This window comes from Mastigoproctus giganteus, chromosome 3 (genome assembly GCF_048544385.1).
Source record: "Mastigoproctus giganteus isolate SK-2022 chromosome 3, ASM4854438v1, whole genome shotgun sequence".
Taxonomy (NCBI): domain Eukaryota; kingdom Metazoa; phylum Arthropoda; class Arachnida; order Uropygi; family Thelyphonidae; genus Mastigoproctus; species Mastigoproctus giganteus.
Window position 1 is genome coordinate 223,531,755 of NC_143577.1, and position 13,412 is coordinate 223,545,166.

Consider the following 13,412-nt stretch of genomic DNA (forward strand, 5'->3'; position numbering starts at 1 on the left):
GAGGCCTCGTTTTTGGAAGGATGCAAAGTTGCTCGAATGGGTACAGAGAAGGGCAACAAGATTGGTGAGGGGAACGAAGGGGTCCTCTTACCAAGAAAGGCTTAAATTCTGCAAATTGCAGCAGCCGAAGACTAGGCACCTACAAGACGATCTGATTGTGGTGTATAAGGGCTTGAATGGTTTCGGCAGGCTGTAAGACATAGATCTTACAAATATAATGGTAAATATTAAGGTTGAATATTTAGTTTGAATATGATATGATAAATGTTAACATTTGGAAATACCAGATTTAGAAATAAGAGGCTATAAATATGTGAATTGAATAGCAGTCAAATGGAAGAGAAGTAACAAGTACTATAAATGCAGATGAGTGGAAAGGGGGTGAACTGAAAGTACACAAAGATGGTGGCACGTACTAGGGAAGGAGTGGTCATTTGCGAACGGGTGAGAAAGGTTTACTAGAAGCAGAAGAATGGGACGTGAAATGCAGGTAATTAAGAAACATTTGATGTATGCGGCGTCTGGACATCAGTCCTGATGGGCTGACATTTGTGTTGGAAAAGATCAAGCCACTGTGATGGAATTTTTGGTAGATGTTGATGACATTTCGCAAATGTGAAAACATGAAAATAGCTATCTTTGGAGACAATCAGCAAACATAAAAGGTTTATGCTGCCCTGTGAAATAAAACAAGAAAATTAAAGGAAAAAGGCTTGGTTTGCACACGGGGGGAAAAGGGTTATGGTATTTTTTTAACAAATAGGAAAGAGGGGAAGGTTAGGCAGAATTATTGTGATTGGTAGAGAGTCCTGTGGGAGGAGGTTCAAATGACGGAGAAAAAGTTGGGGGTCGTCAGTGTGGAATTGAAGAGAGGGTGGCTGAAAAAGTGATTGTGAAGACAGAGTGGAGGAAAGTGCAGAAATGTAGAGAATGAAAAACGGCCTGGGGCAGTAAGGGGGGAAATAGTTAAGAGTAGCAAAAAAAAAAAAGGGAAGGCTAAAGTACAATAAGCAAAGAGTTATGAAAGATGGCTAAGTGAACCAGGAAAGGTAACAACCTCTCTGAGGAAAATACATCTGAGGGATAGTAAAGGAGGAGTTGTGTCAAAGCAGGGAGTCCAGGAGATCAAGGATGCCAGACCTAAGCAGCCAAGAGTTCCAGAAAATTATCAAGCAGAGTCAGGAGAAAGCAAATGAAGGAAACCAAAAAGGAAAGCCCTAGACAACAGCCTGAAAAGCCTAAGGTGAAAGCCTGAAACCTCCCTGGAGAAGAAGAGAAGAATATAGAAGTAGGTGAACAAAATATTAAATATATTCTAAGTTAACAAGAAGGATTGTTAGTAAAATAGAGGGGCAATTAATGAAAAGGGGTAGTATTAGAAAGTAAAGTTTGAAAGATAAATTATCTCTTAGGTAGATATACTAATGGAGCTTATGTTAGAAAGGGATTAGTGTATAATGCTAGGGAAATGAAGGAATGAGTAATAGAGAAAAAGAGTCCAGATAAAAAAGATTAAAGAGACAGAGAATAGGACAGGTACTAGGTTAAGAAATGTATTAGTGGGAAAGTGATAGAAATATCATGTATAGTGAAACATTGAGAGAGTTGTGAGTGTATGTGTTAGAAGAGAAGTAAAGGGTTTAAAGAAAGGTTCTGAATATGCTTTTAATGATAGTTAGCACTGGTAAAGGCACATGATGCAAGAAAGCAAGCTTATACAGCAGGCCCTCGTTATAATGCAGTTCGCTTTACGCTGATTCGCTATAACACTGTTCTTATATTATAACCCATATCTGACTATAATGCTATCATAAATAACTATAACACTCTTTTACGGATTGCATTTTTGGCATATTTAACGAAATCGTTTCATTTGATGGAGTAGATAGCTTGAAAATGAATAGCAAAATAGCATTAAAACGTTTCCCATGCTCAGTGAAATTTTCTCGCACGCTAATTTAATTGCAGTACAGTGACTTGTTGCGTAGTTCTGAGATCAATTTTAAAAAATGATCAAGTATATTCCTTGTAATATTTGCGTTATATGCATTTATCTGAAGTCTAGTCATCACTCAGTACAGTATTAGACATTGTGTGTAATGGACAGTTTACTCGAACATTGTATCATAATTAATGCAACCAATGCAGTTACATTTTCGAAGAGTTAATAATGGCAGATAAGAACGAAAAAGCAACAATATCTGGACGCAGTACGAAGTCTATAAATGTAAGAAAAAGGCTGAATTTCAAAATTAAATTAGACGTTTTGAAGTGAATCGATTCCGGTCAATGACAAGCGGATGTGTGCTATAATTTAGGATTTGCAAGTTTAACTGTAAGAACAATTATAAAAAATAAAGAATTAATTTTAGCAGGGGGAAAGACAGCCGTTTATAGTTAAATACTATAAAAAGAGAGAGAGAGAGAGAGAGAGAGAGATTAGCCTATATGATGATCTGAAGAAAACTCACCTAAAAAAAAAAATATGCAGAACCATTTAAAACTAGTAAGGGCTGGTTGAATATATTTAAAATCTAGGCCGCAGCCGCAATGTGAAGATCAAGGAGCCGAAACTTTCAAAAAGGAACTTGTTAAAATTATTGGAGAGGGGTATTATATGTTATACTTCTCAACAAGTTTTTAACCTAGATGAAGCAGGACTTTTTTGGAAACTAATGCCTAAAAGAAGTTTCATGTTGAAAGAAGTAAAAAACATGCCAGGCTTCAAAGCGGCAAAAGGATTGGTTGACTTTATTGTTGGGTGGTAATGCTGCGGGGGGATTTAAAATTAAAACCCCTTTTAGTTTACCAGGAAGAGGGCCAAAGTACAACCCAAAATCAACACATATTTCATGATTAAATTAAATCAATTTAGATCAATTCACGATTTTAATTGGAATTTTAAGTTCAATTCTGATATGTAAGTAGTTACCACATAATTATATACGTATGTAATGCAGAATATTTTATATGTACAAATATTTTAAAAAATATTTTGACCGACATTTATGCATCTTTTCACTACTGTTTATTATTGATTACGAAATGACCATGGCACCGACCGCAACTCAAAAATACATTTGTTACCTTATGGGAATGCGGGGCTCGCTTAGCGCGGATTTACTTAGCACTCTGTTTTTCCAGAAAGAATTATCAGTGTTAAGTGGGGGGTCACCTGTATAGCATCAGCCAAAAAAAAAAAAAAAAAAAAACCTTCTCATTTCACCCATCCACTCGCTCCAAATGTTTGTCTAGTTAATAAAGTATATGAACAAATCTGAATATGGTGTTTTAATTGATGAAAATTTGTGTACAAGTACTTTATTTGAATGATTAGTAACAAGGAGGGAAGTTAGGATACTGAAGATTTGTCTACAAGTATATTGTAGCAGTGTAGTGAGAATAAAGAGTTGAATGATGAATGTAGCATTTTGAATATTACTATATGAAACAGTATTGTATCAAGGAGTCACAAAAAAGAGGTAAAGTGAATGTTTAACTGTTAGGAGTTAATTAGGAAATAAGGGAAGAAGAATGAATCATGTTTTTATATAATTGTCTAATCAGATTAACTAGTGAATGGTAACTGTAATAAGCCCACTATATGCAAGGTGTCTCTAATTAACTTTGTATGTCATGATTATATTGACATCTAGTTCTGTTGTATATATATATGTATGTATGTAATAAATTTCATGTTATATTTTCACTTTGAGCCTTGTTATTCTGAGTAATACATGCCTTGCTAGCTTAGTAAAAATTTGCTCTCCCACAATTTGGTGAGAGAATCCTCAGTGAGATATACAGTGTATAGCAGTCAGGTGGCAAAAAGTGGGCCTTGGAGATGTGAGGGTGCCTAAAAATCTAAAAAGATTCTCAAGGAGGTAAAAGAAAAAGTTAAACCCCACAAGGCTCGATGCTGATGGGATTCTTTCTCTTGCTCAGATTATGAAACGGAGGGGGCATAAATCAAATTGAGGAAAGACAGTTATAGAATAGGTGTGCAGAAATTTGCCTTTAGCCAGCAGGCAGTTGATTGCTGGAACAAACTTCCATCTGTTGTTGTGGAAGTTGATAGAAAGTTGAATAAATTCAAGGAAGAAATGGACAAATTCTTAGAGTGAATGGATGGGAGAAATGGGAAGTGTTTCTTTTTTTTTTTTGACTGATGCTGTATAAGTTTGCTTTCTGCTAATGCTATCTCAGTCATAGTACTCACAATACTGTATCTCATAATGAATTTGTATTTATCAGAATGCATACATCACAGTTTAAAATTCCATGTTTTCCAACAGAGAATGCATAAACCCTTCTGTATTAGAGAGAGAAAGAGAGCTTGAAGTACATATGGTTACACATTTTGTCACCATACCTACATAATTTGTCACCTTATGTATGGTGAGAAATAGGCATTGGCATTGTACTAGTTTTTATTTTAATTATTCTAGAGAGATTATTTAAATTAAAGAAACAAGAAAAATATGAGACCACAACAAAATGACCTCATGAGAAACTTACTTTCAAGTTTCTAATTCCAGCTCTGTTGGTACTGTGGTAGCCATATGTAACATAGCAGTTACATAATACCATACTGTAATATAGCAGTTTGACTTAGTTATCTGCAAATGCCAGCTTAACCACATCTTGTGATGCCTCTGATAGGTGGTGCTTGTGCTGATATTGCATCCAGTAGTAATATAACTTTACTGCTGTATGATATGTCTACTTTTTTTTAAGACTGCCAGTTCGTGTTTTGTTTAACTGAATTTATATTAATATAATGGCATTTAATTTTTTGTGCCAATGATTTACTAAAAATTAGTTTAAATTATCTCCTTATTTCTTTTCCTAGGTAAAATTTCCAAATGATGTATTTATGCTATGTACCAATACTATTTCATGAATTATTTAGAGATGCTGTTCATCCATTTTGATTTCATCCTGTGGAGATCACTTAGATTGTTATATCTCTATTTAATGCTAATTTAAAATGCCCTACATCACTCTACAAAGCTTAATGTCATTCTTGTGCATTTCAGTTTTTCTGATATACAAAACATCTATTAAAGCAGTTTGGTTTTCCTATTAGTTTTTTTTTTTTTTTTTTTTTATAACTATTGTCAGTTTGTTTGTTGCTTGTGCAATTCATTCTGACTTCTTGACAAAAGTGAAAATATTGTTCCACATTTTTGTAATTACACCTCCCACTCAACATGTGCATGCATGCACATGTTGAGTGGGAGGTGTAATTACAAATTATCACAGAGTTCAGTGACTGATTTTGAAACTGTAGTGAGTTATAACTTTTTGCAAGGTGTTTAATGGTTCATCTAGACACAGTAACACATTAATCATATGTTATTTTATCTGCAGTCAGTTAGAAATTAACATGTTGAATAGAAGGTATTTTATGTTTCACTGCATTTTAAATTAACTGATTTTACTGAGCAACAAATTGGCATCAAATTTTGTTTCAAATTAGGAAAAGGTTCAACACAAACCCACAAAATTTTAAAAAACAGCTTTTAAAGGAGATACTATATGTCAAAGATGATCCTTTTTCTGGCCACGATTCAAAAATCAGCAATTCAATTGCTTGTGTTTCTGATCTGATTGGAAATAATTGGCAGTTAAAAGTTACTGTTATTATTAGTAGCAGTAGTAGTAGTGGCAAATGATGCAAGAAAGCAAGCTTATAAAGCACTGGCCAAAAATAAATAAAAAATTCCCACATCACCTGTACATCCCCTTCAACAGCATCTAGTTCTTCCTTGAATTTATTCAAACTACCCACTTCCACAACAGTCAATGGAAGTTTGTTCCAACAACCATGCAGGTTGAAAGCATATATAAGAATTTTTCTATCAGGGATAAAGAAGTGATTATCCCATTGTATAAGGCAATGGTCTTGGGTCCTGCATACAGGTATGGAGACCCCATTTTAGGAAGGATGTAGAACTGCTGGAATGGGTACAGAGAAGGGCAATGAGATTGGTGAGAGCAACAAAGGGGTGCTCTTACCAAGAAAGGCTTCAATCCTGCAAATTGCAGCATCTGGAGACTAGCCACCTCTGTGGTGATCTGATTGATGTGTTTAAGGCTTTGAATGGATTGAGTAAGCTCAATGATTATGGGATTTTTCCTCTTGCTCAGACTACATGAGGGGGCATAAATTCAAATTGAGGAAGGATGGTTGCAGAGTAGATGTGTGGAAGTTTGCCTTCAGCCAATGCAAGTTTTGATTACTGGAACAAACTTCAATCCATTGTTGTGGAATTGCATCACTACTAATACTATTACTAAGATACGGATAGAAAAACAGGATAGATATTATTTGAATTGATACAAATTCTGGGGGAAGGGGTTGGTTATAAATGTGTGGGGCAACCTGATTTAGTCAGAGAAGCTAAAAAGCCCCTATCAGCCCAGCTTCATTAGTTATTTCATCAAAAGTCACAATAACTGGTTCAAATACTTCAGAAAAGTTAGGATAGGACAGAACACAGGTTTAAAACATATACAAAAGAACTTATCAGGGGCAAAAATCGCATAATTATACATGTATATTGGTTCAATAAAACAAGAGTCCCATAATTTTATACTAGAGGGGTGCTACTATGGAATTTCAGGAAAAGGTTTTGCCTGTCAAAGAATGCACTAAAATTGAACCTTGTTAATTCTCATTAGCACCAAAATGTAAATCAAACTTTATCATTTACAAAGTTGCAATAAAGTTGATTTTTGTTGCGATTCATTGATTATACTGTGCAATCAATAGCAAATAAGTGCCTATGATTTTTTTTTTTTCTTTCAACATTCAGCAGCACCTCCAATGAAAAACACTGTAACATTGATTGAAACTCCAAGCACATATCTTGAAACTGCCAGTGATAAAATAAGTATTCAAACCACATACATCTTTTTTCTATACTTTTAATTAATAAAATGAAAAAAAGATGTATATGATGTGAATACTGGAACAAATAGACAACTTAGAAGTACCAGTCACACAACAGTTGTAGATACTAGGTTGGGGACCTCACAATAAAAACATTAACACAATGCTTCCCTGAGAATTTATATTTAAATTAGCAAAAGCTATAAAAATACCTTAGTATTTTATGAATAGTTATATAATTTTTACTTACTGATTCAGAAATGCGAATAGGTAGCGAAGAATAACAAACATAGGCCGTGACAAATTAAGAACCACATCACGCACCTTACCAATAAATTCAGCTTTCGATTCTAACTCTGTAATATCAATAATATTTAAAAAAAATTTCAATAAAACAACTGTTTTCGTCCTGTCCACTTCATTTCAACAAATATAATAGTTAAATATAATAAAACAGTTAAATATAATACTTGTAAAATTTTCAAATAAACGTGTTGAATGGCATGACATGTTGATTAATTATTCAAAAAGGAACAATGAAGCACTTAACCACTGAATAAGTTCTGAATCTATTTTATTAGAAAAAGGCTCTGTACATCAGATGTTTTGCAAACATTCTTCCTCTGCTTCATGATTGCTATCCTTTGCTGTAACATCTTCAGAAACCACCAGGTACTTGTTTCATTTGACACAGAGGCAATACATCATGAAATGTTTAAATGTTTTGTGATGTGTGCTCTCCCCACTTGGAGTGGGTGTGTGTGCGTGCGTGCAAGAGAAGCAGATAACAAAAAAAAAAAAAAAAAAAAATCGAGGTGTTAGGTGTTTCAAAAATACAGGAATACCTCACATAGCGCAGTTAATTCATGCCAAAAAAAATATTGTGCTATGCGAAACCCCACTGATCGAGGTATTATTAGTATGTATTTTAATGTAATGCATTCCGACAATTTGATTATATGGGTTGAGTTGCAAAAATATATAGGTGTTTGTTTACTATAAATCGATGCACACTAAGTTCTTGCAGCTGCTTCACTGTCAGCACTGGCACTCTCACCACTAAGTCGAACATTGTTGAGCCTCATACGTTTTTTAAACCTGTAAAACCAACCACGGCTTGCACAAAAACTTTCCTCTTCCTTGCCATTTTCTTTTGTTAGTAGTGAATAGAGACTGCTTGCTTTAGTTTGAATCGTCATCTGACTTAACGGAATTCTTTTCTGGTTACAGTCTTCACTCCATAACATTAACAGACGTTCCATATTATCCATTTCAGAGCTACGACTTTTAAAAATCATTTTTGACATATAAGATGCTGTTGCCATTTCATGTTCTTTTATTTTATCTTTATTCTTTAGAAGTGTTTGTGCTGATGATTCATTCATATTCTTGTCCCGTGCTATCTTAGCATATGAGGCACCATTTTCATATTGTTTTATAATTTCTAGTTTATCATCTAGTGGCAACCATTTATGGTTAGAAGAACACTCAGCGCCATTACATTTCTTCTTTCCACTCATATTTGCGTATAAAGATGTAACATTTTTAAAAAATAATCTTTAATAAAAATACACACAGAAAAATATTTGTACAGCTTATGCAGTCAACAACCTCACCACTCGGAATCTAGAGTGTTTACTAATGTATGAATGCTAGCAGAGGCCATATATAATGGGAGTTGCAACAACAGTCAGCGTGGCCTTGATTCCATAATGCATTGGCCTATGTGCTGGCATTATAATACATACATACATATCAAATGTATTGGTGCATAACGCAATTAATTTTTTTTTCAATTTGTAAACCGCGCTATGTGAGGTATTCCTGTAGTGTTTAATGGTGTTTATGAATAACAAATTAGAACTTAATAACTTCACATAAGTTATCCTTTTCTAAAAGCCTTTAGTCTTGGCTTAGGGAAAAAGTAACTAGAATAGCTAAAAGATACAGTATGAATTTTGTTGAAATAGGAAGCTTTAGTAGATAATTTGAGCTCCCCTATTCCCAAGAAATCCAGAACAGTTCACTAGGCAGACTGCTAATGTGGAAAACATTGTATTGGTTATCTAGTAAACCACAGAAATCTTCATCATCAGCAGGAGGAAAAAGTTTATGGAGACTGACGGCCCAATCTAATCCCTCCACAAATTCTGAGGAGTCATTTCCCACCATTGACTCAGTCTCTTCAAACAAATTACACAATGTCCCAACAATCACAGCAATAGAAGAGTGCATTCCACAGCTCAGGTGACAGAAGATAATGGAGATCTCATCTTCAGGGAATTCTCTTTACCTCCCGTCAAGAGCAATCTGGCAACAATCAGTTCTCAGCTACAGATCCAGTTCTTCATCCGTGCCATCACAGCAGACGATCACAAGTACACCTGTGAATGGATTGCTGTATTCAACCTCGACTTCTTCCCCACCAAATCAAAACAATGCAAAAGAGCACCTCAACCCGAAACTCAGGCCTGAAAACCAATTCCCCAACCAGTTTTAACCATTTATGGCTTCAAGAAATTAATGATTGCAATGCTTGATACACCTTATAGGTAGATTAATAAATAAACATCACTTTATAAAACCTATAAGTAGGTCCTTGTTCACAAACACAATCAGCATAAACAAGGATTAAAAAACTGCCTTTCTCAAATTGCTGGCATCATGTCATTAGCTATCCTCCACTCGTGCATGTGAACAAGGACCTGGTATAGGGTTTGTGATATGATGCTTATTTATTTAAATATTTATCGTGATGCAAAATGTTGCACTCTCATTTCCTGATGGATATCACTACAAAGAAAATTCTAATTTACTGCAGTTTAACTTTAAAGCCTTTGTGGCTTATTCAGGTCATTCCATTATAAATCAGCAGTAAGGATAGAATGCACATGGTCCTGTTCTGGCCCAGCAGGAAGTCAGCATTGTATTCTGTTTTTACATTTTTGTATGTTAAATTTTGGTCCCAAGTTTAACTCTGTTCCTGCCTCTGAAGAAGAGACAGAAAGATGCATTAAGCTGCATACAGATTAAATTAAAATAAATTCTGTTCAGCTATAACAAAGCATTGTATCTTTAATGCCTTGTTTTATTTATGTAAAAAAGAAAAATATATCCATAATTCATGTTCAGATTTTGTTTCATGTTCAGGTTTGCTAAACTATTTTGGTCAAAGAAATACTAAGGCCATATTTGGATCTGTTTCCAGTTGAAAATATAAACTTATGAGTTTTAGAGATGTGCTATGTTTTCAATGCTAATATGACTGTTGGCATCAAATTTATTTCTTCTCTACTAAATAGGCCAGAGGCTGCCAATGCTCATTAATCAAACTTTTTCAGGTACAGACTGCATGCAAACTTAATCTTTTTACAATTTTTGGAACTATTTCAAACTGTGGCAATTTTCCCAAATAGTATTAAATTCCAAAATTTCATCTATTTTGACTGAAAGGTAAGTAGTCACTTTCTTTGTAAACATGTGTACAAGATGACATGGGCACCCCAATGTAATTAAAAATCCATTTTTAATTATGTTGTTAATAGAAGCTGCTTTTCTTTAAAACAGCTTCTATTAACATTTTCAGGACAGAACTGGAAAATTATTAGTATTTCAAGCACACAGCTTGACTGAAGTCAAGCTGTTTGCTAAGGAATTTCACAAAATTTGAAGTTATAAGAACCACTTCACTATTTCACTAATTTGTTCCTCAGAAAACGCATATATCTAAAAGTTTCTATAAGCCACATGAAACTCTGAACATAAGTAAGATATAAAACAATTCCAAACATAAAATACTTAACTTTTACAAGTTTCTTCCAATTTATATCTAATATTAAAAGTAGCAAGAGCTTCTTTTTAAAATTACTCACTTTTTTTTTTTTTTAGGTAAGTTACTTAAAAGAAAGCTTCTGCTAATTTTAATAACGTACTAGTAATACACATTAACTACCAGCCATCAGGCTATATTTAATGTCAGAATTCCGATTTATATTAATATTGCCATAAGATCTGAGGTGAAACTTACTACTTATCTCAACCAGCTGATCAAAATAGAAAATAGGAAACAGAGGCTCACGCAACTCTCTCAGATACAGTTTTAAGACTCCTGCAACAGAGTTGATGTCACTTGCATCTGTCATGTCAGCTAAGGGATCTTCACCTGTTGATTAAACAACATAGCATGTAGCCTTATTTTCTCTTTACTATTCAATTAGTTTACAAAATATTTAAAATAGTTTTATACAGTATAAAAATATTGAAACTTATACTCTTTAAATGTTCATGTTTAATATATCAATGTTTTGGTGCATTTTTTGCATGAAGAATTTAGATCATCTAGGAATCTCACTCTGTATTAATATTTATTCTGAATATTATAAACTTATTTGCTAAAATAAAATCCTAAATTAATTTGAGAATTATCACAATTGTTATGAACATCTACCTAGAAATAATGAACCCAGCCTAGCCACTTGATTAAGACCAATGAGGACTTATGCATAGGAACATTATTTATACAAATTCAAACAAATGAATGCAATTGCAATTTAATTTAATGCAATTTAATTTTATACTGAAATTGAAATTTTATTGAAAGTAAATCGAAATCATGACTCAAACCAGAGCAGCAAAGCAAAAGGCTCAAGCTAATGGGAATGCTGTGGCTCAGAGGAGAACTGAGGGGGGCAGTTGCCCTCTGAATCACAGCCTTTTAAGATGCACTATTTGCTTGATGTTTGCGGAGCAGTCAGGTATGGGACATGATACTGCCGTGTGCGATGCAAGGAGTGTAAGGAAATCAGGTGACAACTCAGCGTTGTTATGGGCCTATATGAGAGCTTGAAGGACAGGGTGGATGCCCTCGAAGGATTACAAGTGAGGGGCCCATCAAGCTCTCAGCTGCCCACACCAATGCCAGAGCTTGCACTTGGTCATCGCGCAACACAGCGGCAACCCCCAAGGCAGAATGCGCTGGTCCCAAAGGAACTAGTAGTTGTTGGTGACTCTATTGTCAGGGAAACGGGAAACATGCTTTGTAAAAAGGATAGGTGGAACAGGACCAGGGTATGTCTGCCAGGGGCAAAGGTTGATGACGTTGTAGAGCGGATATCATCTTTTAAGGGCACAAAAGGTGATATAGTTGTACACGTTGGCACTAATGATATTAAGAGTAGGAGACCGGTGGAATTACTTAACAAGTACAGGTCACTGTTGAAAAAAAGCCGTGAATTAGGGTTGAATTTGAAAGTGTCTGCAATTCTGCCCAGACACGATAGGAGGGAGTATATGATGAGAACCCTGTCGATCAATTCGGCCCTGGAAAGATTGTGCAGGGCTCAAGGGGTAGAATTTTTTTCAGCCTGGTCTGTACTTGTTAACAGGAGAGACTGCTTCTACAGGGATGGGATACACTTAAATAGAAAGGGTGCAAGAATGTTTGCTGATGCTATCGAGGCAGTGTTAGGTGGGTCGGAAAACTGCTAGATTGGGGGGATACAAGGACTAATAGATTAACAGTAGCCACTGGCAGAGGAGAAAGTGATTCTTGCACTGCTTCTATTGGAATGAGCAGCAGCCTGGAAAATAAGATGCAGGATATTACAGAGACTGCTGGGAATCATGGGGGTACAAGTAAACACATGGGTTGTGTTAGGGTGGCTAAGAGGAAGAGCAGGTGCATGTATACTTGCGTGTATACCAATGATGCTAGACGTTTAGTAAATAAATTTGATGAATTTGAGTTATTGCCCAAAACATCAAAGGCAGATATTGTTGAGATTTCAGAGACGTGGTATCACACAGATATAAGGAATGCAGAACTGGAATTTGGGGAGTACAATGTCTACAGAAAGGATAGACAGGATAAGAAGGGAGGAGGGGTTATGCTATTAGTTAAGAAACACATAAAATCCAAGGAAGTGAAGCCAGTCGACATCACTGGACAGCGCAGTGTCCAGTCAGTTTGGTGTGACATAAGCATTGGGAGATCAAAATTGAGAGTAGGAGTGTGCTATAGGCCTAATGACTCTGATGAGTATAATAAGAAACTGTACAGAGAAATAGACTGGGCCAGTAAATCAGAGAGTCTTATAATGGGGGATTTTAATTTCCCAGATATTGACTGGAATTTGGGGGCTGGTCACTCACACACTAGCAAGGCTTTTGTGGATTTATTGGATGATTGTTTTCTACATCAGCATGTTCAGGAGGCAACTAGAGGGAGTAATACTCTTGATTTGATTATCAGTAGTGATTCTTCATGCATTAAGAATCTGCAGATAAATGAACCACTAGGTGGCAGTGATCACAGTGTTCTGAAGTGGGATTTACTCAAAGAGGTAATTACCATTAGGGGTAAAGGGAAGGGTTATTGTTTTCGTAAAGGCTACTACAATGGACTGAGACAGTATTAAAATTGTATACAGTGGGATCAACTGATGACGTTACCAACAGCAAATTCAAAATGGGAAGCATTCAAAGAACTTATCTTGCAAGCTACTAGGCTTTACAT

The 13,412-nt window shown here is 35.3% G+C and overlaps 1 protein-coding gene across 4 annotated transcripts in view; it reads right to left on the minus strand.

Annotated features, from left to right (window-relative positions):
- Window positions 1-13,412, minus strand: part of LOC150088785 (SLIT-ROBO Rho GTPase-activating protein 1-like) — a 431,497-nt gene that overhangs the window by 31,624 nt on the left and 386,461 nt on the right. For all 4 annotated transcript variants that reach the window (XM_090369652.1, XM_090369651.1, XM_090369650.1 and 1 more), the window contains exons 13-14: window positions 10,926-11,060; window positions 7,149-7,254 (exon numbers count right to left, since the gene is read on the minus strand). In XM_090369652.1, the coding sequence (XP_090225778.1) occupies window positions 7,149-7,254; window positions 10,926-11,060 (241 nt within the window). The remainder of the gene's footprint in view (window positions 1-7,148; window positions 7,255-10,925; window positions 11,061-13,412) is intronic.